We start from the raw sequence: 26,824 nt of genomic DNA, 5'->3' as shown, positions 1-26,824 counted from the left end.
GTTTACGTTTGTTTTTTTTTTATTAGAACTTTAATGAAATGTCACAAGTGGCATTCCATTGAGTTATACCCACACTGTGGCATTAGGATGCGGTGGAATCTGCAATGGTGTGAAATTACACCATAGAAACGAGGCAAGTTTTTTGTTTTTTTTGCACTGGGACTGCGTGGCTCAATTCATCCTAAAAACGCAAATGGTGTGAATGGACCCTTAAAATGCAAATTTGGCATATACTGGAAGTCTACATGTTTTTTTTCCTTTTTACTTATGCAAATTCTCATTATGCTATAAAAGGTACAGTTACAGATTAAAAAAAAAAAAAAAAAAAAGGAAGAAGAAGAGGGGTATGATCATCTGCTGTTTTTACACTGCCAGTATGGTATTAAATTGTGCCTTGTAAAAGGTTTCGTAAAGTGTTATCCTTATAAATACAAGTGTTTAGAAACTACCAACTGAACTCCTCATAGTCTGCCTTTGATTTTCAGACACCGGGACTAACCGCTGCAGTTCTCCTGGGGCCATCATTGTCAGTAATGTTTATGACTGGAATAGGAAACCTCAAAACCTACAAGGTATGGAACATTTGCTTAACCTCCCTCTATTAAACAAGCTCCATGTCTGCTACTGACAATTATCTAATTTATAAAAGGACATGAAATATTCTAAGCAAACAACCAAGCTGACCATTAATAGGTAAGCTCAACAAAAACAAGCTACATATCCTTTTACAAGCCTTGCTTTTCAGCCCCATTAAAAGCGTAGCTATAGCCAAAAAAGCATTTCCATTTAAATCATTATTTAACCACAAGCTGTAGTAAAATATGAGGGGCAGAGAAGAAAATTGCTTCTAAAGAATCCAGATAACGTTTTAGGAATATGCTAGCGTCAGACCATTGATTATGTGGTCTCTCATCCTGTAGTATCCATTGGATAGCTCCTAATCTCATTGGCATAGACCATGTTTCCTTGGGTCAGCCCAACAGCAGAGTCAGGCATTTATTTTATTGGTGACCGTTTCAACCCTTACGCCGCGTACACACGATTGGATTTTCTAACAACAAAATGTTGGATGTGAGCTTGTTGGCGGAAAGTCTGACCGCGGGTATGCTCCATCGAACATTTGTTGTCGGACTTTTCATCAACAAATGCTGGCTAGCAGGTTCTCAAATTTTCCACCAACAAATTTTTGTTGTCGGACTTTCCGATCGTGTGTCCGTCATGCAAAAGTCCACGCATGCTCAGAATCAATGCTCACCAAACACAACATTAGCAGAAGGAGCCCAAAGGGTGGCGCATGACTACTGAACTTCCTTTTTATCGGCTCGCCGTATGTCACTACGTTCATAATCGTTGCCCAACATTTGTGTGAACGTGTGTATGCAAGACAAGTTGGAGCCAACACCCTTCGAACAAAATTCCACGGTTTTGTTGTCTGAAAGTCTGATCGTGTTTACAGGGCTATACAGTTTATTCTCCAGGATAACAAAGTTTAGCTGCCTCACATTCAATTTCTGACATTATAGTGCAGGACTCCTTTAAACCCTTAAGCAGAAATCAGAAGTATATAAAAAGACCAAATGTTTGCATTCCCAAACTGCATACATTAGTTTAGGACTGTAACAAAACAGCGGCGGTGACTCCATAAGGGCGCATGGGCAATGCCCCATCTCTCCAGCCACCCCCTCTATGACCAAAGGATAGATTCATGCATTGCTTGAATCTATCCATGCCCGCCACTGGTACCAAAATGTACCAAAGCAGAAACAGCTCTATTGACCAACATGGGTGGAAGTTTAAATGAACTTTCCTAAAAAGTACAGCTGTGGCTAAAAGTTTGGAGAACGACACAAATATAAATTTTTACAAAGTCTGATGCTTCAGTGTTTTTAGATTTCTGTCAGATGTTACTATGGTATACTGAAGTATAATTACAAGCTTTTCATATGTGTGTAGCGCCCTGCTCCTGATGAGCAGATGCTACAAGTATACATTTAGTTTGTCTGAACGGTAGTTTAAGCTCAGACGGATTATGTCAAAATTCTGGTTCTGTTCCAGTTCAGCTGGGTTGTGTGATTTTCCACTTGGCCGAGGGGTGGCGCTCTCGTTATTGGCCAAGGTTGGATATTGCAACAAGCTGGGTGTAGCGAGTGCCTCTTTGCCCAGAAACAGCCAGTGGGAGTAGTCTGCCTGCTGTGCATTCTGGAAAAGGGTACTTAAGGGACAGACCCTGTGCTAGGGTGTGTTCCGACCGGATGGCCCTCCTGGCCTAAAGTGTGCTGCTGCCAGTCAAATTGTCTCGGGGCTGGCTGGCCCGAGGCTTTGTTACTGAAAGGTAGGCCCAGAAGTCCTGGGGCCTACCGTTCCAGGGGTGGTCCTGAGCTGTCTTGCCTGCGGGGAGAAGCCAAGCAATTGGAGAAACCAGGGGAGGACTTTTCTGAGAGAGAACCGAGCAGCAAGGCTGATGCCCCTAGAAAAGCCTGGAGACTCAAGTTGAGGATGCATCCCGGGTCATTTACCTCACAGTATCGCCGTCACGGCTGAAAGAAACTGGTACTGTGCGACTGTTCTTTGATATTGTAAAAGTTGCTGGTTACACAATCCTGTGGCAGAGGATTATGCAATGGTTCAACTAATTCTTCAAGTCTGTGGCAGAGACTATGACCAAGCATCACATCGGCTGCTAGGTCAGTGAGAGAGGCCGATCCGGTGGTTGCTGGATCCAGTTGTAGAGCAGTTTGTCCTCTGGATCAAGAAGTATCCCTGACTCGCAATTATAAAAAGGTACCTGAATCCTCCCTAAACCTTCCATCCCTCTACTGAAATATCTTTTCTGTCAAGAAAGCATTGGAAAAAAGGACTGAGTGTCGGAGCTGAAATCTGTGAGAAATTCTTTAAATGGGACCCCTATGACGGACACGGTGGAATGGTGAGGTAACGGTAAGCCCAATTAAATACCAGCAGCTCCTTTGGGGGTAAGTGCTACAAGTGTCAAAGTATTTTATTGACAAATTACATTAAGTTTATGCAAAGAGTTAATATTTGCAGTGTTGACCCTTCTTTTTCAAAAACTCTGCAATTCGCCCCGGCATGCCATCAATCAACTTCTGAGCCACATCCTGACTGATGGCAGCCTATTGTTGCATAATCAATGCTTGGAGTTTGTCAGAATTTGTGGGGTTTTTTTTTGTTCACCCGCCTCTTGAGGATTGACCACAAGTTCTCAATGGGAATAAGGTCTGGGGAGTTTCCTGGCCATGGTCCCAGAATTGATGTTTTGTTCCCCAAGCCACTTCGTTATCACTTTTGCCTTATGGCAAGGTGTTCCATCATGCTGGAAAAGGCATTGTTCCTAAAAATGTTCTTGGATGGTTGGCAGAAGTTGCTCTCGAAGGATGTTTTTGGACCATTCTTTATTCATGGCTGTGTTCTTAGGCAGAATTGTGAGTCAGCCTACTCCCTTGGCTGAGAAGTGACCCCACACATGAATGGTCTCAGGAGGCTTTACTGTTGGCATGACACAGGACTGATGGTGGCTCTCACCTTTTCTTCTCCGGACAAGGTTTTTTTTCCGGATGCCCCAAACATCAGTAAGGAGACTCATGAGAGAAAATGACTTTACCCCAGTCCTCAGCAGTCCAATCCCTGTACTTTTTGCAGAATACTAGATTGTAAGCTCTAACGAGCAGGGCCCTCTGAATGCTCCTGTATTGATTTGTATTGTAAGTGTACTGTCTGCCCTCATATTGTAAAGAGCTGCGCAAACTGTTGGCGCTATATAAATACTGAATAATAATAATAGTCTGTCCCTGATGTTTTTGATGGAGAGAAGTGGCTTCTTTGCTGCCCTTCTTGACACCAGGCCATCCTCCAAAATTCTTCTGCTCACTGTGAGTGCCGATATAGTCATACCTGCCTGCAGCTTTTCTTGAGCAATCCCAGCACTGGTGGTGCCCCGATCCTGTAGCTGAATCAACTGTAGGAGTCGGTCCTGGCACTTTCTGGACTTTCCTGGGCACTCTGAAGCCTTCTTCCTAAAAGGCAGCAGACTTTGTGGAAATGATTTGTTTCATTCTCAAAACATTTGGCCATGGCTGTAGAACATGCAGATAACAGCAGCAAGGGCAAGCAGCGCAAGTATCGGAATTTGACCTAATATTTGATGTTTAAAGCAGAGCTCAGACTGGGAGAGGGAGAAGCAGCATTATGCATTACAGTGTCCATGTGCTAACAAGGAACATGTTGATAGGAAGAGAGAGTAGAGTGATAGTGATGAGCTCCTCAGTGAGCCGCTTCTCCTTTCACTGTCTAGTCAAAGACTAGAGGAAGGACAAGACCTGAACTCCTCAGTGTGTTGCTTCTACTTCACAGTCCAGTCACAGGCTGGTGGAGGGACAAAACGTGTGCTCATCAGTCTGCTGCTTTTCCTTTCACTGTCCACTCATATGATGGAGAAAAGACATTACCCGATGGGTGCGCTGGTTCTACTTCACAGTCCAGTCAAAGGATGGCGGAGGGAGAAGACCTGAGCTCATCAGTGTACTGCTTCTCTTTTCACTGTTGATTCACAGGCTGGAGAAAGGACAAAACCTGAGTTCATCGGTGTGCTGCTTTTATTTTCACTGCCCAGTCACCAGCTGGAGAAGAGACAAAACCTGTGCTCATCAGTCTGCTGCTTTTCCTTTCACTGTCCACTCAAAGGCTAGAGACAGGACAAGACCTGAGCTCATCAGTGTGCTGCTTCTAAATCACAGTCCAGTCACAGGCTGGAGGGACAAGACCTGAGCTCACCGTTCTGCTGCTTCTCCTTTCACTGCCCAGTCACTAGCTGGAGGGTAAACCTGAGTTTACGAGTGTGCGGATTCTCCTTTTACTCGCCAGTCACATGCCAGAGGACGGACATGACCTGTAAATGTCCCTGAGCTGAATCCATGAAAATTCAGGCCTCCTGCCCTGCAAAAGGGGTTGTGCAGTGTGCCAGAGCTTTGTAAATCTCAGGACTGGATGGGGGAAAAAAAAAAAGAAAAGGGGAAGACACAAATCCTTTGGCAGGTTAAACAGCTCCTCTATATATATATATATATAATTTTACACACACTTGCCTGAAGTTCAGCTTTAACCATACATCATGAGAACATATAAAAGAAGCTAATTAAGAACATTCCCTTAGTGTGTCCACTAGCCTTCACCTTGGGTATCTGTGTGTGAACTTGGCGTAATTAGCCATTTAGAACATAGTGTGATACAGCAAGACAGGGGCTGTGTAGATCTCCAGGCACGTAGAGTAAGGAAAGGTAAACAAAATCCTGGCATGAGAATTTGGGTTACCGCTGATGTCAACAGTTTAGCCTTTCACCCTCCCACAAGCACTGCTCCTTGTCCCGAGGGGATTATTTTATATTCTCCTTACAGTTTATATTAGACATTAGTCCATGACTAACAAAATTAACTTTATACAGTCTTATGCAAAGTATATTTTTTGGGGAAAATCTTAAAATATACATTTTTAGGCAGGCATGACGCCATGGACAACAATTGGGTTCTAAGGGTTGAAGTGCACCAAAGAACGCAACATGGTCATGGTAGTAGAGAAGGAAAGCGACAATTGCACACACACCACGGCAGGTTTTTCAGGAGCCTTGATCTTAAAGTGGGCTCTGGTCTATCTACTCTGGATTGATGTTGTAAGAAATTCATGCACCCAGAAAAGAAAGATGTCTACATTCAGAGACGTGAGATACACTTCCTTTGGATTGTTTGGTCTTAAATAGTAAGCTCACCTTTTGAAAAGCTGAACTAACCCCAAATATCCAGACCACTCCTCTGGAGCCCGATGCACATAGTGGCCATAATGCCCTGTGCTGTCTGTGCAGTGGTCCGTACACCACAGCACAGCCCCAGAGGGAGTATCCATCATAATTCTCAATGTTTTCCAAGACAAGCAAGCATTCATTGGTAAGCACGACCACGCTGACCAATGGAAAGGGCTTTTTTTTCTTCTAGGACATCTTACTGTAAGAAGAAGCCTCAGATGCTCCTCCCATTGGTCAACATGGTCATGTGGCTGCACTGACCAATGTGAGCCAGCGCTTGCCATTGCAATCATCACAAAGGGTTCTCACCTCCAGGTTGTGTACAGTGTACAAACTGCTACACCAGGAGCACAGGGTATCATGGCCGTTATGTGCAACAGGGTCACCAGAATATTTGGAGTTAGCTCACCTTTTAAATTTTCATGAAAAGTGAACTTACTTTTGAAAGAGAAACCCATAGAAGAAGAAAAAAAAACACGAAAGGCTCGGGACCTGTACACTGGGTCCGATATTTTTTTTTTTTTGCAGGGAGCCAAAATCCAGGACACTCTCAGATGCAGCCAGCTTCCTGGTCACCACCAGCTCTGTCTGCCCACTTCTTACTGGTTGGCCAGACCAGGCAGCACATGATGGATCAATAGTAAGCCACAGGAGGCAGGAACGGGCAGAGAATTGAAAAAAAGTAAAAAAAAAAAATAAAAAAATCTATCAGTTTAGTTTTAGATGGCTTTGTACATTTGCGGAGATTGCTCTTCACTTCCTGTCCCAAGGGACACAAAAGCAGTGTTTTTTCTTCGACTAAAAAAAATGTAATTGATTAAATTAAACACTATTTTAGTCAACTAAAATACAGCTAAAAACAATTCAGATGACTAAAACAAAATTGAAACATGTTTAAACCACATGTTCAAACCTTAATACCATAAATAATAACATGATATTTGATTTTTACTCCAGGAGTATATAATGAGTTTGGAAATTCTAGAGAAATTCTTAAAATAATGCATTACAATTTAACAAAACCCATTAGATTTTAGTACAGTAAATTTTAATCAACTAAAATGCAACCAAAACTAAAAAACAATTTAGATGACTAAAATACAACTAAAAAATGACATGTTAGTCAAAAGGCTATGACAGAAAATGGAAAATTTTACAATAAAATTATCACTGCACAAAAAAAAAAAAAAAAAAAAAAAAAAAAAAGGGGAGGAGGTACTGGGCCAATAGTAAACCACAGGAGACAGACAGTGGTAGAGAATTGGAAAGGGTTAAAATCAATCAAGTTTTAGATGGGCGTGTACATTTTGGGGAGATTTCCTCTTACTTCCTGTCCAAAGAGACACAAAAGAAAAAAAGAAAAAAGTGATGGGTATCTGAACAGTTATCTCCATTGGAAGGTTTACCCTTACCTCTGTTTGGTGACAATGGACACCAGTTACAAATCAAGAGGGTGAATCTACCCAGCAGGAAGAAAAACTTCACAAAGGATCGATCTATTATTTATATTTATATATATATATATATATATATATATATATATAACACATACATATACACATATACACACACACACACACACGTGTAAGAGATAGGCTGGTACATTTTGACAACTAAGCTTATTTCCAAAAGAATGATAGTCAAAAATCAAGGCAGGTCTTTTAAAACCAGACCGTTGGCCTTGATTTTAAGTATTCTGGTCATAGGGGCTTCCACTACTGAGAATGACAGATACCTGGCTTGGTCTGATTGAATACTAACTTTGCTTTGTGAAAAACATGCATAAACGAAGGTCAGAGAAAAAAAAAAAAAAAAAAAAAAAGTCAGAAAAATTTCAAATGACTGATTAAGAGTCCATCTCTGGGCTCCCCACCCCAATAGACTCCCATCCCCTGGGAGGACCCTTGTATCTGCATGGCGACCTTGACTTATTGGGCTTACCAGTTACCTCCTCTTGGCCTGCTCTTCCACCTCTAGGGGTTCGCAGGGTTGATACCCAACAACTTGAACACTGACACAAATAAAGTCCTTTTGAAAGGTTTTATTTTGCAGTAATAACATCCAATAACAGTCTCTCATGGGAACAGAGGGCACGGGTGAAGAACTCAGGCACCTTAAACTGCAGGTCTAGCAAAGTCCACCCAGAGAGAAGCCGCTCGCAGTTGGGTATCTCAAGGCTGAACTGATCTCTATCCAGAGATCATGGCAGTCAGCACGTCAACTCAAATACTTGAAACAATCCTATGAACGTGGACAAGTTGTAACTAAGGGTGAACAGGAACATTTTTCCTCAGTACCTGGAACGTTCTCGGTCTCCTCAATGGTACTGGAAAAACGTGAATTTGTCAATGTCCTTCCCAATTCAGTAACCAGGCACTTCCCAGGATGCCATTTGTCTGCCCTCCTCCCAAGAGTCCTCCCCCGAGCTGTGGCACCTCTCCAAGCCGAGAGCACACCCGGACACCTTGAATACTCCCTCAGTTACTGCGTTTCGGACCAGCCAGTTCCGAGACTCGGGAACAGACGGATCCCTACCCCAGACCAGGCAGGTCTATTAGGGGCCTCTAACAGGAACATGTTGTGGGATGTCAACCACCCCGTGACCGGGACCCCTCACGGGGCTAACCCGGTCCTGGAACCAGAACAGAACAGACCACACGGGCCACATGAACTCCTTTCTCCTAAACACGTGACCCACACATCTTAAGTGCCCCTTCCCAGACTCCCCAGCGGGGCCCGGCACTCCCACTGATTGGTTCTGAGAAGGTTGATACTCAAAACGTCCAACCAGATCTGGTTCTGGCCTGTCATGTGCACCTCACTGCTCACATGACCAGGCAGAACTCCCAAACACAGCCCGGCCAGACTGATGCCAAGGCCAACCTACGCAAATTAACCCTCAGAACCCCTACTGTTCTGAATCAAAAACAAAAATTTACATGCGTATGACATTTTGTCCAAAATGTCATCGGCTACATACAGGATTTATATAGCTCCGCCCAGATTACACAGCACTTTACAGGATAAAGAAGATAAAGGGAAACTGTACCCTTACAATACAATAAGTTAGGAAGGTCCTGCTCCTGGGAGGTTACAATCTAATATCTGTGCTTTCCCCACACCCATGATGTCTTTGGGAAGGTTATGTTTCAAGTGTGAGTCCTCTTCCTCGTGGGATCTTCTCTACCGGTGACCCTTGATGATGGTGTTAATGATGTCAGTCTCTCATTCTGCATCTTTGCGAGTGCAGAGCACCGTGGTGAGGCTCCCTATAGGACATGCTGCACTCACAATATGTCCTTAGACATTCATGTTAAATGAGGTTTGATGGGTAGTTAAACAAAAAAAAAATAATATTGTACAATGTCTCCTTCGATGACAATGTATAAAGTATCCACTTCAATGTATCACATCAGTTTAATTTTACTGCATGTCTAAAATTCTGTGCATTTACACCATGTTACGTTAATTTTCTTATTCTCCAAAAATAATTCATGCACATACACTACTTTTATAGTTTCTTCAGTGTTTTTTCTGCATCCCAAACCTCTCCATTTCCCCTTCACTTCCATTTATTTGAAACAAGCATTGCATATCAGTTGCAGTCATATGCACACTATAAATCCCATAGTCCGGTGGCATCAGGACCCGAAGTGACATTTTACACATCGCATCAGGAACAGGAAGGGAAGATTAGTGAATAGAGATTTGCCAATCTTCCTCCCCTCTACCTGGCGGCACCTGCCATACTGGTCCCAGGTCTGCCAATGGGTGCGTGAAGTCTAGGAAACATGGTGGGGGCGCGTAGAAATGGAGGTGTGTGTGCGCAAGTGATTCGGATGCTGCACAGCTATATTACTTCCGTCTGACAGGTGGTAGCAAAATGGGTTAAAGCATTGAACTCAAAGCATTCGTATTAACAGCCAGGCAACTAGCATTTTCATGCAGTCAGCAACTATAGTAATAGTAACAGCAGCATTGTATAATATAGCAGTGGCACTGTACACTATAGTAGTAGCAGCAGAATTGTACTCTAGTAGTTGTGGTAGTAACATTGTACACTAGGGTAGTAGCAGCATTGTACACTAGTAGTAGTATTATATAATAGAGCAGTAGCATAGTGCAGTAGTAGTAATATTGTACAATATAGAAGTAGCAGCATTGTACACTATAGTAGTAGAATGGTACAATATAATAGTAGCAGCAGCAACATTCTATACTGTAGTAGTAGTAGCAGCAGCAGAATTGTAAGCTATTAGTAGTAGTAGCAGCAGCATCATCATTTTACATAGTAGTAGTAGCATTCTACGCTATAGTAGTTGCAGCATTTTAAATTGTAGTAGTAGTAGCAGCAGCAGCAGCAGCAGCAGCAATGCACATTATAGTAATAGTAGAAGTAGTAGTATCGTTGTGCACTGTAGTAATATTAGCATTGTACACTATAATAGTAGTTGCAGCATTACACTGTAGTAGCTTTGTACACTATAAGGTTTTCCTGCCACAATGTATTGGAGACTTTAACGCTACAATTTTTATTTCACAAAAGTGTAGTGTGAGAGAAGTCAGTCTGAGATATTTCAGAAAGTCAAGACGCCAACACGCTTATCTTGCACATAGTGGATCAGTACATAAATACCATACAATGGTAATAAACGATATGTCTTTTTTTGCAAAATCTTTTTAAAAAAAAATTTCATTAGCATACAAAATTAGCCCACGCAGAGGCAGTTCTTCTGATGCGGCAACATACCACAACATAAACCAACTAACTTATACTATAACCCCAATGTGGGGAGAGGTTCAGTTCAGGAGAATCTGTACTCAAATTGGTACCAACAGGATAATGCAACATGAGAGTAGCTGGGTCAATATACTAACAGACTAGAGATATAGGGGGTAATTTACTAAGATGAATGCGCTGTGCCGGTTCATACCTTAATTTGTGCGCCAGATAAATTGTTAAGTGAACCGGCGCACGCATAAGTGCAACAGATAATATGCTGGCGCACGCAATAATATGCCATTGATAATAGCGCACGCCATATCATTAACAGTCCATTCACACAGGGCCAACACGACTTCCAGCGAGACTTTGGGAGGCAACTTGGACACGACTCGAGTAGGAATCACAGTACAACTTGGAGCGACTTACAACACAACTTTAAGTCGCCCCCAGGCCAGGCGACTTTAATTTTAAAAAAAAAAAACTGTATGGGTTCCCCTCCAAGAGCATCCAAGCCCTTCAGGTCTGGTATGGATATTAAGGGGAACTCCACGCGAGAGAAAAAAAAAAAAAAAAAAAAAAAAAAAAAAAAAAAAAAAGGGCGTGGGGTCCCCCTCAAAATCCATAACAGACCCTTATCTGAGCATGCAACCAGGCAGGCCGCAGGAAAAGAAAGGGGGACGAGAGAGCCCCCCCCCCCTCCTGAACCATACCAGGCCACAGGTCCTCAACATTGGGAGGATGCTTTGGGGTAGCCCCCCAAAGCACCTTGTCCCCATGTTGATGAGGACAAGGGTCTCATCCCCACAACCCTGGCCGGTGGTTGTGGGGGGTCTGCGGGTGGGGGCCGTATCGGAATCTGGAAGCCCCCTTTAACAAGGGGACCCCCAGATCCCGGCCTCCCCCCCGTGTGAAATGGTACTCTACCATTTCACCAAAAAAGTGACAAAAAAGTATAAAAAATGACAAGAGACAGTTTTTGACAATTCCTTTATTAAAGTCTTCTTCTTTCATCTTCTTTCTTCTGGTCTTCTTCCTTCCTTTAGCTTCGTTTTCTTCCTCCGTCTTCTTCTTCCTCCGATCCTCTGCTTCTTGCACTGGTGTTCTCATACGGCATCTTCCTCCACAGCGTCTTCTTCCTCACTTCGTTCTCGGGCCACTCAGCGCAATGGGAGGCTCCCGCTATGTGACGCTTCTCTTCTTCTGACACTTCTTATATAACAGAGGGCAGGACCACCCGGTGACCCCGCCCCCTCTGACGCATGGTTCCATTATATAAGTGTCAGAAGAAGAGAAGCGTCACACAGCGGGAGTCTCCCATTGCACGGAGCGGCCAGAGAACGAGAACACCGGAGCAAGAAGCAGAGGATCGGAGGAAGAAGGAAGAAACTGAAGGATGAAGGAAAGAAGGAAGAAGACCAGAAGAAAGAAGATGAAAGAAGAATAAGACTTTAATAATAGGAATTGTCAAAAAATCTCGTCATTTTTAACACTTTTGCCACTTTTTCGATGAAATGATAGAGGTACCCACCTACCATTTCACACGGGGGAAGGGAGGCCGGGATTTGGGAGTCCCCTTGTTAAAGGGGGCTTCCAGATTCCGATAAGCCGCCTGCAAACCCCCACAACCACCGGCCAGGGTTGTGGCTACCCCCTAAAGCACCCTCCCAATGTTGAGGGCACGTGGCCTCGTACGGTTCGTTCCTTTCCTGCAGCCTGTCAGGTTGTGTGCTCGGATAAGGGTCTGGTATAGATTTTGAGGGGGACCCCCACGTCATTTTTTTTTTTTTTTTTGGCGCGGGGTTCCCCTTAATATCCATACCAAACCTGAAGGGCCTGGTATGGAATTTCGGGGGACTCCACACATTTTTTTTTCTTAATGCTAACATGACCTGTGTGCAAAAAAAAAAAAAAAAAATATATATATATATATATATATATATATATATATATATATATATATATATATATATATATAAATAAATAAAAAGGTCAAGTTGAGAGGTGCGCCTGTTCAACTTATGCAAATGCATCTACGTGGCTTGGCATTTACTAAGATTTTGCCGGCGCAGTGAACCAAAGCACTTGAACGTGCGCAAGTACCGCTTGCGCAGTGCATAAATTGACCTCACTCAGTTCCAAGTGTATTTGCAGGCGCAGCAAGCTCGTTTACAGAAAGTTACTTTTCCATTCTATTTTGGACATATTTGTTACCTAGACAGTTATAACTATACTTCCTCACATCACCCCCATAATATTGGCACTTCCACCTTCTTTTAATTCTGAGTTGAATAATGCGTGCGCCAGGTCTGTAGCGGCACACCGATCGCCGCCTCCCGTGCGCCGGCATGTTGATAGTAAATGGGGAACTGCACAGTGTTACAGGTGCAAATGCTTTGTGAATATGAAAACGGTTGTTGCTCATCGGCGTGCGCCGCAACTCATGGCGCAAAGCGTTTGTAAATCAGCATAGTGTTAATCTAGGAATTGGTTACTGCATCAGTTGCCTTGGTATTATCATGTAGCAAACAGGTCCATACCTTTTCACATTTTTGTGGACAACCCCTGTCCGAGTAGGTGGCTTTATACAGGGGTAAACTGGGATTCACTAGGCTTTTCCAGAATCGGACAGAGGGGGGGGGGAGATGATTGTTTCCAGTTCATTGTAATGGCCTTACGAGCATAGCACAATAGCAGGGATATGAACATTTTCCTGGCTCCGAGCATTGACAGTTGTTCCACCGGCCCCAGCAGACAATATTTAGGGTCATAAGGAACACGAGTCTTAGCGAACTTAGCAATCACCTGGAGTACTTCTTTCCAATAATGTTCGATTGCTGGGCAAACCCCCCCGCCCCAAAAAGGGGGGGGGGGTGGAAAAAAGTCACCTAGTTGATAGGAGCCACAACAGCACACCGGAGAATGCGCCGGCGACATCTGGTGCAGCCTGTTAGGCGTGTAGTGAGCTCTATGCATAATTTTGTATTGGACCAGTTTGTCCCTAGCTGAGACCAGAGGGGAGAAGGGAAAGTGCCAAATCTCCCTCCAGTCATCCTTGTCCAGCTCTGGTATGTCCCCCACCCATTTCTTGTGGGGGGGGGGGGGGGACAACTCGGGGCTGGCAGCAACCAGTAGGGACTCGTAGAGCTGAGACGTGGGTTTCTCCAAGTCTTTCACCCGAAGGGTGGATTCAAGCTCAGAGTATGCCAATTCAACTGGTTGGCCCAAGAACTGACACCTGTAGGTATGAGCAATTTGAAGATACCTAAAATGGGCCCATGCAGGCACATTAAATATGGTGCGTAAAACACGAAAGGGGGTGAGCTCTACCTTGGTGATAACATGCTCAAGGGTCAGTATATTGTATTTGGCCTGTGGATCCGGGATATTATTGAACGGTTATAGTTCAGCCACGGGGGGCAGGGGAGTTTGTGAGGAGACCAGGAGTTTGACTGGGGTATTTGAATCTAGGCGGTTTAGGCCCCCAAATAAGAGGAGAGGAAGAGTTACTTAAGAGAATCAAAGAAAGTGTTGGTCAGCCATTGTGGGGAGTTCCGAAAAATGTATGTAAATTTAGGGAGGACTTTCATTTTGAGAAGATCGATGCACCCAATGGGGGAAAGGGGAAGATTGCGCCACGCCTTCAGTTTGGTTTTAATTGCTACAAAGACAGGGTCAAGATTGAGCAGCACAAAGTCCCTACTCTCTCTTGAGATGATAACCGATATGTCATATTTACATGGTCCTTAACTCTGACTGTAAACAACAAAAAAATTTTTTTTTTTTTGGTGGACTGTACAATAGTGCTGGAGTGCCAGAAGTGGACATGCACCAATTTATTTAGTAATGCCTTATGTCTGTCACACATGTGTTGCTTTAGGGCAGCTCATTCATTTAAATCTGCTGCTAACAGACTTTGAAAATTGGACCTGCATTATTTTTTCCCCATCACAGCAACTCACAAAGTGTTATCGTGCATTGGGGGTGCTCTGGTTTAGCATGTTGGGGTACCATTCAGAATGCCTGACCCAAAAGTCCATCTTTCACACTTCTCTTACAAAAACAAATAGCAACATAAACATAATTTACAAAAAATAAAACTATATTATATATATATATATATATATATATATATATATATATATATATATATATATATATATATATATATATATATATATATATATATATATATACACACACACACACACACACACACACATACACATACACACACACACACACACACACACACACTGCCTTTAAAATCTTTGTTCAGGCACCTCCTGTTATAGGGCGACAACACTCTGCCCTTGTCACCCAATCGTGCTTTTGCGTTGTCAGTCTGTCTGCAGTCAAGATCGTATACAGCTATGCCATAGCTCACCGAAAATTCTACCTCTCAGCATTAGGATGCCTGCCCATAATATGCAGATGCTGTAGAGCAGGGATATGCAATTAACGGACCTCCACCTGTTGCAAAACTACAAGTCCCATCATGCCTCTACCTCTGGGTGTCATGCTTGTGGCTGTCAGATTCTTGCTATGCCTCATGGGAATTGTAGTTCTGCAACAGCTGGAGGTCCGCTAATTGCTTATTCCTGCTGTAGAGTCTCCAAACTTTTCATTACAAGGTTTATTTTACTAATATTTGTTGGCCAAAAAAAAAAAATCCCCATCAGAATTTCTCCTTTACATGAGAGTCCCCATTGGAGCACCCTCCCTTACATCAGGGTCCCCATCGGAGGCCCCCCCATTTTACATCAGGGTCCCCATCGATCGGAGCCCCCCCCTTACATCAGGGTCCCCTTTAGGGCCCCCCCCCCTCCCTTACATCAGGGTCCCCATCAGAGCTCATGGGGGCATGAAGCAGAGACCATAGGCAGGCTCTGCTCCCTTAATCCTCAGTCAGCATACATATTAAAAGAAGTACCACTGGCCACTCTAGTTACGGGCCTGATAAAATCTTGTTCCTGGCCAGATGTGACCCACGGGGCATAATTCGGGGACCCCTACCATAGATGTTAATATAGATATAAGCTAACTGGATGATATTTGCAAAAGCATTGTGTATAAAACAACTGCTGTATTTTTTCCCCCTATTAATCCTTTGCTGCATTAGTGATGCTGATCCGCTGCAGCCTCTCTGCATCCACTTCATATCTACCTACATGTGCTGCACTGCACTGAGATACAACAAAGGAAAAAAATTAAATAAAATAAGTGATATTTGCTAAATTAACAAAAACGTCAATTGCTTATTTTGCACAATGCTTTAGCAAACTCAATGCAGTTTGGGTTTACACCTACCTTAAATCACACTAATCCACATATACAGACTTGGAGCTCTCTTATATAGTCACATTTAAAAGACTCAAAAAAATGTAAGAAGTGACAGAACATGAAAATGACAGCAGCCAAATAACATACAACGGACAACCGGCATTCAAAAGAAAATAAATAGGGGGAAGAAGAATGAACGCATTTCCTAATCGCAACTGGTGACTTTAGATGGGAATCACATAAAGCAACTGTGCAACGAACCGCCGAGACCCTTTTCTCACCCAAGCGTTTCCTAAAGTGCAACCTGAAAAATCCCATTATATTCAACAGTGCCCATTCCCATTATAATCAATGGCTCCCATTACATTCAATAGCACCTATTCACCCCTGAGCATTTTGTCTCGCATTTCCCAAAGCATGACAACGTTTAACAATAAGTCCGATATCTTCAGTGGTGCCTATTCACACCTAAGCGCTGTGTCACCTGTTGTGTAAAAAAGGATATATATAATTAAATTTTTTTTTTTTTGGGGGTGGGGGGTTGTGGGTTGGGAACGGGACGTTTCTGTCCCCATAGGCGCAAAAAAAAAAAAAACCCACATAACCAACAACTTGTCTACAAGAGCTATATACATCCTGAATACTACTACTACTACTACTACTACTACTACTACTACTACTACTACTACTACTACTACTACTACTACTACTACTACCACCACCACCACCACCACCACCACCAGGACAACGTTGACATAAGATATCACAGATGATCCAGCTTTCCATGGGCCAAAACAAAAATGCTGGGCACTTAAAAACACAAACAATACAATTTAAAAATGCACAAAAACACTTAAAAAAATAAATAAAAAAAATACATAATATGCTCACGTGTGAATGGGAGAGAGGTTAACAAGTCTATACAATGCAGCAACAAGATTAGTCAAATACAAAAAAAAAAAAAAAAAAAATATTTAAACCCAAGTAACTATATTCACTTACTGGACGCAATCCCTTCATCCCATTCCGATTCTGACCTTTTCAATCGATTTGCCGTAAATCCAAAGCAAACTTGTATTCCAAATAGAAAGGTGATACAATATGTTACCTGTAGAAGAAAGAAAATGGGTCACACTGGGAAAAATAAAACTCACGTCAGCTTCCGAGTCAATGAAAAAAATTTAAAAAAAACAAGCATTAAAAAAATAAAAATAAATAAAAGCACGCTATTTTTTGCTTATTCACAGCGTCTTTCTTCATTCAAGGTACATTTTTTTGCCTATTGCACTTAAATGTACTAATAAATGTTTGCACCTTGAAAACATTTTTTAATAAAAAGATATTTGATGGGGATGAAAAAAAAAGTGCGCTTCTGAAATCAAAAAATCAAAAAGGATGCCGTGTTCCGAAAAAAAGGTGCCAGCCCCCTTCCTACCTGATATAAATGCAGGACTCTGTGCAGAATCATAATGCAGAGGCTCCACTGCACCCCTAGCTGGGCAGTCGCCTGTTCCCTGGTTCTCAGATCTTCTGCTGGGAGTGCTGTGGGAGCCCAGTCTATTAGCTCCAAGTAATCCCACCTGGAGAAGTTGACAGGCTCATTTCATTTGTCCAGAGGACGGTTTCATCATGTTTCACTCACAAATCCCAGCCCTGAGTGCAGGAGGAGGCTACAGAATCAGCAGCACCACCACCGCACTCCCCCCACCCCTCCCTCAACACACACTTCTCTCACACTTAGCCAATAACCCTTTACTTTTAACATGCTCCAGCACAGACTGTCAATGTGCTTTGTAGGGGCAAGCTGGGGGGGGGGGGAAGAAAAAAAAAAAATCGCACTTCACCGCCAGCTATAAAAACATGTGCGCAATATAAAATAGGGGAAAATGAATTCATCTGCTGGAAACTTGGAAGATGGAAAAAACAAAGCGATAGTATATACAGCGTATAATACAGAAAGGTATGATTCAGACTTGCGGCAGCCCCTCTGAAAAGTGATCCATGGTGGATCGCTTAATAGAGGGCATTTGACAGGCGTTGAGGGGGCGATATGTTACCTCTTCACCTTTTTTAGATTTGTGATTGTAAGGCTGTAAAGAAAAAAAACACATGGCCGAGCTGCGTTTTTAAAGTGATTGTAAACCTACGATTTTTTTTTTTAAATAACAAAGATGTGATACTTACCTCCTCTGTGCAGTGGTTTTGCACAGAGCAGCCCCGATCCTCCTCTTCTCTGGTCCCTCTTCTGTGCTTCTGGCCACTCCCCTCTGCTGAGTGCCCCCATAGCAAGAGGCTTGTTATGGGGGGGCACTTGCGCGTGCTCGTTCTCTGTGTTCATACCTCCCAACTGTCCCTGATTTGGAACAATGTCCCTCTGTCCCTCTTTCCTCCTCAATTGTCCCTCGTTTTAGTCTGATCTGTATACCGCGTTTCCCCAAAAATAAGCCTTACCCCGAATACAAGACCTGGCTTGGTTATTGGTGAGGACTGCAATATTTGCCCTACCCCGAAAAATAAGCCCTAGTAAAGTACATGAAAAAACTGTGGTCCGTTTTGTAGGACGATCGTACTGGTATGGAGTGCAGTGTGTCTCCCCTTGTGACTGTATTAGAAAATACTTTATTCACAGCCACTGACCCACCGGAGGTCTTCTTCTCTCCTCCTCGCTGACATCTGCCGCTCCCTCCTTCTTCAGTGCATGGAGCGGGCTGACGTCAGCCGGGATCTCAGAGCGGAGAAGAGCAGATCAAGTGAGCGCCCAGGGGAGCTGTAAAAAGGTATCCTTCATGAGTAGGGATGGGCTCGGTGTGTTCGCACACTCCACGTGCTGAGCCCACCAGGAAGTCGGCACAGCGCTGTGCTAATCACAGGCAGTGAGATATTTTACCGATATACGGCTGCAGAGAACGGAAATGTCTCACTGCCTGTGATTAGCGCAGAGCCGTGCCGACTTCCTGGTGGGCTCTGCACGTGGAGCGTGCAAATACGCCCGAGCTCATCCCTACTCATGAGACATTTGCAATGGGAGACACATTGCACCTTATACCAGTGTGATCTTTGAAAAGTTATGTAATCCGTTTCATAAAAAAGGACTTTAACCAAGATATTTTTAAAATAATGTCAAAAATTGATTTCTGACCTGACGGGTGGGGGGTGTAGAGAGAGAAGACAGGGGACACAGGAACTTTAATCCAGGATTATTCCAGGATTTGTAGAACATACCGTAGAGAGGGGAACAGGATTTTTTTTTTTTTTTTGGGTTACTACTACTTTAAGATCATCATTGTACATACCGTATATAAATAAGACATCCCCTGAAAATAAGCCCTAGTGTGTTTTTTGTAGACAAAACTAATATAAGACCCGGTCTTATTTTCTGGGAAACACGGTAGTTGTATATAAAATGCACTATTTATCAAAAGTGCTAAACCTTTCATCTAATTTCTAATTTGCTGCACTGGTAAATTCCAAAAGGAGATATAAAGGAATAGTAGTGAAAAAAAAGAAAAGGAAGTGCACTTTTGGGTTTAGCAAAACTTTTTTTGTACAATTCTCCTTTAAGGGGGGGGGGGTGCTTTTTTTAGTGGCAGGGGGCGTGTCCTGTACCTACATCCTTTTACTAATAGGTGTCCCTCATTCCCGTTTGGGAAAGTTGGGAGGTATGCCGCGTGTCCAGCTTGGCACCACCCACTGCCTCTCCTTATCGGGGTCCCCATCGGAGCCCCCCCATACATCAGGGTCCCCATCAGAGCCCCCCCCATACATCAGGGTCCCTGATGGAGTCCCCCTCTTACATCAGGCTCCCCATAAGAGCCCCCCTCCCTTATGTCAGGGTCCCCCATTGGAGCCCCCCACTTTCATCAGGATCCCCATCAGAGCCCCCCCATACATCAGTGTCCCCATTGGAGCCCCCCCATACATCAGGGTCCCAATCAGAGCCCCCTCTTACATCAGGGTCCCCATCGGAGAGCCACCCTCCCTTAAAAGGGCTAAACCTTTCATCCAATTTCTAAATTGCTGCATTTGTAAATTCCAAAAGCCAATATGAAGGAATAGTAGTGGGGGAAAAAAATACACTTGCGAGTTTAACCCAGTGGTTCTCCACTCCTGTCGTCAGGACCCACTGACAGGCCAGGTTTGTAAGATAACTGAAATACATCACAGGTAATATAATTTGCTGCTCAGTGATTGCAGTATTCTAGTCTGCATCTCCCCAAGGTAATACATAAAACCTGGCCTGTTAGTGGGTCCTGAGGACAGGGTTGAGAAGCACTGGTTTAACCAAACTTTTTTTTTTGTACAATTCTCCTTTAAGGGGGGGGGGGGGGGGTGTCCTATACCTACACACTTTTATTAATAGGTGTGCCTCATTGCCCTTTGGGAAAGTTGGGAGGTATGCTGTGTGTCCAGCTTGGCCCCACCCCCTGCCTCTCCTCACTGGCTGTGATTGACAGTAGTTGGAGCCATTGGCTGTCTCTCAGCCAATGAGGAGAGAGAGCTGGGAGAACCACTACCCTCAGGCACATAGATGGATTGAGATGTGGCTCAGGTAAGTATAGGGGGGGCTGGGGAGAGAGCAGACCAAAGGTAGCTTTTTATTTTTGTAGCTTTTTTTTATTTTTATTTTTTTACTTTACAACGACTTTAATACCCCCCCCCCCCCAAAACAGTATTAACCCCCAAAACAAAAATGTATTATATTGCAGCTTACCCATGCTTAGATATAATGGCTGCATTCATTTTCTTTCTTAGGCTTTCTTTTTTCGAGCTTTATCTGGTGATCCAGCCAGTAAGTCTGTTTTTCAACAGAAACACTCTCTTGCATTTACAGAGAGGGGACAAACCATTTAACCTTGACAGGGGTGCTCACAATGATCAGCTTTTATTTATTCATGTAAAACTTTTATCCCAAATGGGAACAAAATTGTTTGCTGTGATTGCTTATAAAGTATTAGCTTGAGTTTGGCTTCAGTTAGTATATTTAAATCTGCTAGTATATCTAATACTCCCCTCCCCCAGATTGACAAGCTTGCTGTCCAAAGGCATCTCTGCTGCTCCTTCATCCAGAGTAGAGGCACTACAGGAGGTGTGTTACTGGCCAGATCACCAAGTGAAAACAGAAGGAGGGAAAAGCCTAAGCCCTTGTACACACGGTCGGAGAATCTGTCGGAATTTGTCCTATCGGACCGCGTCGTCGGATAATCCGACTGTGTGTGGTATGCATCGGACTGATTCCGTCGGAATATCCGTCGGACCCAATTTTCCAACATGTTGGAAATATTTCCTGACCAACTGGGCCGATCGGACATACTCCGATCATGTGTAGAGAATTTTGATCGGACCAAGTGCCACGCATGCTCAGATCAAATTCCTACATCAAAGCTATTGGCTACTAGCCTGAATGTAGTCCCATCGTAAGGAAATTACGTCATCACGTTCTGAAAGATCTGATTTTTCGCCAACTTTGTCCGACCGTGTGTATGCAACAGTTTTGGACAAGATCCGACGGACAAAATCCGAGGGGCAAAATCTGACGGATTTGGTTGTGGAAATCTCCCACCGTGTGTACAGGGGCTAAGAAGAGAAAACGAATGCAGCCACTACATCTAAGGATTGGTAAACTGCGAGATTCCATTTTTGATTTTGGGTTTAATACCGCTTTAAAGTGGTAGTAAACTCTGTACTGCCACTTGTACATACAGGAAAGCCTATAGTAAGGCTTACCTGTAGGTACTGTGAATATCTCCTAAACAGTACAGTGCCGGACCTTCAGAGCCCATGCCGTGACGTCATTGGGCCCCCGGCCCCTCATGTAGCTGGAGGACTCGAACCCGGGAGGAAGAAAAGGAGACAAGGTCAACCCTCTCAGCGGTGACAGTGCGGCGCTGGAGGGCTTTGTTCTAAGGTAAGTTTGTCATAATGTGCTAGTATGTGATGCATACCAGCACATTATGACATTACTTTGCCTTTTTCAGTAACTGCGGTTTACTACCACTTTAAGCTGCAAAGGCCGTGGAAGAGGGATGTACAGATCCCACTTTTGCACTTGGTGGCAGTACCGCTTGCTGAGTGCGATGCATTCAACTGAACACAAAGCATTCTATGTTTAGACAAGGTAAAGATTGTGACATTACTGCCCCACCTCTCCACCTTGTGAAATCACTGAATGGTGCCCATGTTGAGCGAGTGACCTCCTGTGCACACTAAGGTTGGCCATACATGATTCATTTTCTTTATTTTAACCAACGGGTTGAACGAAAGAAAATGAATCGATTCATACATTCGATGTGGATGGTGGAAATCCCTCCCGTTGAGCCATTGTAATGTTTCTCAACTCTATTGCTCAAGTACCCCCAACAGGTCATGTATTCAGGATTTCCATTACTTTGCACAGGTGATTTGATCAGTTGCACTGCCTTAGTAACTACCACAGCCGTATCATCTGAGGAAAATCCTGAAAACATGACCTGTTGGGGGTACTTGAGGACTGGAGTTGAGAAACATTGAGCCGTTGTATTCCAATAGCAGGAGCCGTCGTCACTGCCAGAATACACTTATCGGCAACGACAGCTGTAGCCAGCAGCACGGATCGAGCAAAAAATTTCCAGCAGGCTGGTTGCACAAAAGTTGATCAAGAGATCAACTTCTGTACAGCCAGCCTGCCCACAGATGGACTGAAATTTGGCCAGACCCTGCTGAACCATCCGAATTTCAATCCATCTATGACCAGCTTAAAGTCTAAGTTCACCTTTACAAAAAAAGAAATGCACTTTTTTTTTCAGGTAAAATGGCATTTATTTATTTATTTTCTGTTAGGAGCCTCTAAAGCAGTGGTTCTCAACTCCTGTCCTCAGGACCCACTAACAGGCCAGATTTTGAGTATTACCTTGCGGAAATGCAAACTAGAATACTGCAATCACTGAGCAGCAAATTATATCACCTGTGAGGTATTTCAGTTATTTATTATTATTAATATTATACAGGATTTATATAGCGCCAACAATTTGCGCAACACTTTACAACATGAGGGCAGACAGTACACTTACAATACAAATCAATACAGGAGGGATCAGAGGGCCCTGCTCGTTAGAACTTACAATCTAGAGGGGTGGGTCAAGTGGAACAAAAGATGGGGGGATAATCAGATGGAGAAAATTAAAAAACAGTTGTTAGGTGTGGGTAGGATAAGCTTCTCTGAACTGGAGGGTTTTCACGGATCGTATAAAAGCTAATAGAGTAGGAGATAATCGGACAGATTGGGGTAAGGAGTTCCATAGGATTGGAGAGGCTCCGGAAAAGTCCTGGATGCGAGTATGGGAGGAGGTGACGAGAGAGCTGGAGAATAGGAGGTCTTGGGAGGAACGTAGAGAACAATTAAGTTGGTATTTTGAGACTAGGTTAGTGATGTAGCTGGGGGCAGAGTTGAGGATGGCTTTGTAAGTTGTTAGTATTTTGAATTTAATTAGTTGGGTGAGCAGAAGCCAGTGGAGGGATCGACAGAGAGGAGTAGCAGACACAGAGCAATTGGTAAGGTGGATGAGTCTCGCAGCAGCATTCATGATGGATTGAAGGGGGTTTAGACTATGTAGAGGTAAGCCAATGAGGAGGGAGTTGCAGTAGTCCTTATCTTGCAAACCTGTCCTGTTAGTGGGTCCTGAGGACAGGAGTTGAGAACCACTGCTGTAAAGCATTGCACTCACAATCAGCTGTTCATGGGTTTAATGGCACGGTCCTGCAGACTGTCTGTGTAGCTGTCTCCCATACATACCTCCGATACGGCCAGGCAGATGCATGCTGACAGGAAGAATCAATGGACTACCAGAGCACTCAACAGCACCACAGTAGTTCATTGAGAACTACAAGCCGACAGCCGCAAAGGCTGTCAGTACTTGTAGTTTTCCATTCACGGAATACTGTGAATGAATGACGCAATGGGTGGGCAGAGCCATCTTTTTTTTTTTTTTTTTATTGTAACGAACATCCCCCACTAGCTGTCAGGGCGGGGGATTGGGGGTGCTACTGGAGGCCGGTACATCTGTAACATGTTACATGTTACCACCCTGAATATAGATGTAACGTGGTACAAAAGGTGAATTTTAAGCAGCAGAGCAGCCGTCATACATTTTAGTGCATTGCAGCAAAACTTGGGGGTTATATCCAATTTTTGAGATGTTTAGGTGTACTAGAATTCCAATAATTTGCTTTTTTTTCTGCTCAAATATTTTATTAAAGTATTAAAGTAACAATGTACAAGTCGTATTACACTTGCCAGCTAGATAAAGAAAAGCACAACAAAGAGATTCAAAGTAAATGCCATCAACAAATGGTTTGTTATACAGAGAAATAGTAATGCATTGATCACAATAGGGGGCCATGCCTCGATCTACAGGTCTAAGCAGTTTAAGGTTTAGTAGGGCAGGCCCCACAATGAGGGAAGAGTAAGTAACAAAGTAGGCAAAGTGTAGGGAATACCAACAGATAACATTGTTAGAAGGATTTATAGGATGATTCAGGGGCTATCAGAAGGGGCTGGTGGGTGTAGGGTATGAAAATCTCCATCGGCTATCCACCGAGGATCTAAGGGGGGATCTTGAGGCAGACTGCATTTAGTGGTCTGCAAATTTATCACCAAGAAGTAGGGGTGGGGAAGTCAGATCTCCTAGGACAGTGATGGCGAACCTTGGCACTCCAGATGTTTTGGAACTACATTTCCCATGATGCTCCTGCACTTTGCAGTGTAGTGGAGCAGCATGGGAAATGTAGTTCCAAAACATCTGGGGTGCCAAGGTTCGCCATCACTGTCCTAGGACATCAAGGATAGGTGCAGGAGAGCAAACTTGGGTTTTTGAGAGAGAGGAAGAAAAGAGAATGTAGAGATTGGGTAAAAAAAGGAGAAGGAAGAGCATGGATGTTAGGGGGGAGGAAAGGGAGGTTCCAATGATTTGCTTTAATATGATGTTAAACACATGTGCATTAATGGACCACACAAATGTAAATGGACCCTTAACAATATATTAACTAATACAGATCTGCATTAGCTTGTGTCTTTTTACATCTGCTTAGAGATCAACTTAAAAGCAATTCTCAGTTTCAGCTGTAAAACACAAGGACGTCATTGGGGAGAGGTCCACATAGGCTCTGCGTCGTGTGACTCATTGCTGGAGCTGAACAGAATGGGAAGGGTAATCACACACAATGTGTTGGAATTCAGATTAAATCTATGGATAAGCATAGTGAATCTGAATGTAGGTGATGGAGGGAATCTCCTAGCTTCAGGCCTCTAGAAGTTAAGTGGTATGTTGTGGACAAGCATAGACAGCTGAGGTACAGGTAAGCACCTTGGGGGCTTTCAACAAGGTATTGGGAGTTGTATAGTCATTAGTATTTGTATTGCTTCCTTCATAGCCTGGGTGGTCACTTGGAGGGAAAATGACAATTACCAATATGAGTGTACAGTAGAGGAGTGAGCTGGATACGTCTTAAGAGATGGCCTTATACTAGTAGATTTCCATACAAACATTCCTACGAAAATTCTCAGTACATTCAATGGCTTGACGAATGTCGTTTGAAAGTACTTCAAAATTTTGTGTTTAACATTTTAATTTGGAGCAAATGGACTTTCCCAAACGAAAACCACATTCACTGTAAGAAATTACTTAATTCAAGTAAAAATTTCCGGGTAGTGGTCTAATAAGGGCTTTCTGCGAATAGCTGATTTATGTGATCACAGGGGGATATTGACAAGGATTTTAATCAAATGCCAGTGACCTGTCAAATAGTGTCCCCATCGGATAGTGCACAGTACACAGGAGAAGCAGATTCCAAAAATATCCGAAGATGAACGGCGCCTGCGCCGTGAGTCTAGGTTCAGGCCCCACCATCCAAGTGGACAGAGAGTTAGAATAAAAAGAGCTGAGAGAAGGGGCCCTCTAATATGTGCAGCCCTATGTCCACTTGGATGGCGGGGCTTACACCTGGACTCACGGCGCAGGTGCCGTTCATCTTCTGAGATTTTCCGAATATCCTTCTGCTCTGTACTGCGCAAGCAATGCGCCTGCGCAGTTCAGAGCGGACACTTTTCGATAGGCGGACTGTATCTGTCACAACACCGGCTTCAGAGCCCTTTCGTTATACTCAGATAACACATTGTTTAAAAACCTTATTATGAAATTACGATATAGCAACCATGACTTCCATGGAATATTTGGGTCAGAAGTTTGATAAAATCCGAGGGCATATTTCAGAAATCTATACTAAATCCATGACTTCCATGGAATATTTGTGTCAGCAGTTTGATAAAATCTAAGGGCATATTTCAGAAATCTATGCTATTTTGACTAATACCTCTATCAAGTAGAGTTAAATGGAAAAATGGGAGTTAGACCTCTAGGAGACTATTTAGCTGGACGAATGGCACTCTATAGCCCAGGAGGCCTCGAAGTCTCTCATTAATACCTCTATTGTCAAAGTGAATTATAAAGTGCTTCTGAGATGGTACATGGTACCAGCTAGGCTGGCAAATTATATACTGGGAGTGTCTCCCCCTGTGTTTCTGCAGATGAGGGCACGAGGAGACAATGTACCACATTTGCTGGCAATGCCCTAAGCGTTGCTGGATCACGGTGTACAAATTTATCTACACTCTCACTCAAGTAAACCTTGTCAAATCTCGAGACATGCTCTGTTGGGCTGCAAGGTAGAGACAAGTTTGAAGCCTCAGAGACATCTAATTGCTTTTATATTCATCAGCAAAAATCACTATTGCAAAATCATGGAAATTGGCCGTCTTGCCATTCGAACACCTCAAGCAAAAACTTTCCTGGATTATGCTCAACTAGCTCATGTGGGCAATCTCGAATGATAAAAAGTGGATGTTTGAGAAAATTTGGGATCCATGGGTCAAATACCTGACTGGAGATCGTCGATCCATACCCGACTAAGACTGGTTCAGGTTGGCAGGACTGTGGGATCATAACCTACTTTTCCCCTCAACTCACCCCTTCAACTC

The 26,824-nt window shown here is 43.5% G+C and overlaps 1 protein-coding gene across 14 annotated transcripts in view; it reads right to left on the bottom strand.

Moving 5' to 3' along the window:
* The window catches only part of ENPP2 (ectonucleotide pyrophosphatase/phosphodiesterase 2), a 188,903-nt gene that overhangs the window by 120,512 nt on the left and 41,567 nt on the right, over positions 1–26,824 (bottom strand). For 5 of the 14 annotated variants that reach the window (XM_077493257.1, XM_077493259.1, XM_077493263.1 and 2 more), the window contains exons 1-2: positions 17,252–17,483; positions 16,819–16,924 (exon numbers count right to left, since the gene is read on the bottom strand). In XM_077493257.1, the coding sequence (XP_077349383.1) occupies positions 16,819–16,924; positions 17,252–17,284 (139 nt within the window). In that variant the 5' untranslated portion in view covers positions 17,285–17,483. Of the gene's footprint in view, positions 1–16,818; positions 16,925–17,251; positions 17,485–26,824 lie in introns of those variants that run through there. The other 9 variants (XM_077493269.1, XM_077493264.1, XM_077493266.1 and 6 more) reach the window with 4 other exon arrangements.

Source organism: Lithobates pipiens, unplaced genomic scaffold, assembly GCF_037356315.1.
Source record: "Lithobates pipiens isolate NorthernLeopardFrog02 unplaced genomic scaffold, aLitPip1_a1.2 Scaffold_19, whole genome shotgun sequence".
NCBI classification, from domain to species: Eukaryota; Metazoa; Chordata; class Amphibia; order Anura; family Ranidae; genus Lithobates; species Lithobates pipiens.
Note: the sequence above shows the minus strand (reverse complement) of the source record. Positions and strands in the feature narration are given on the sequence as shown.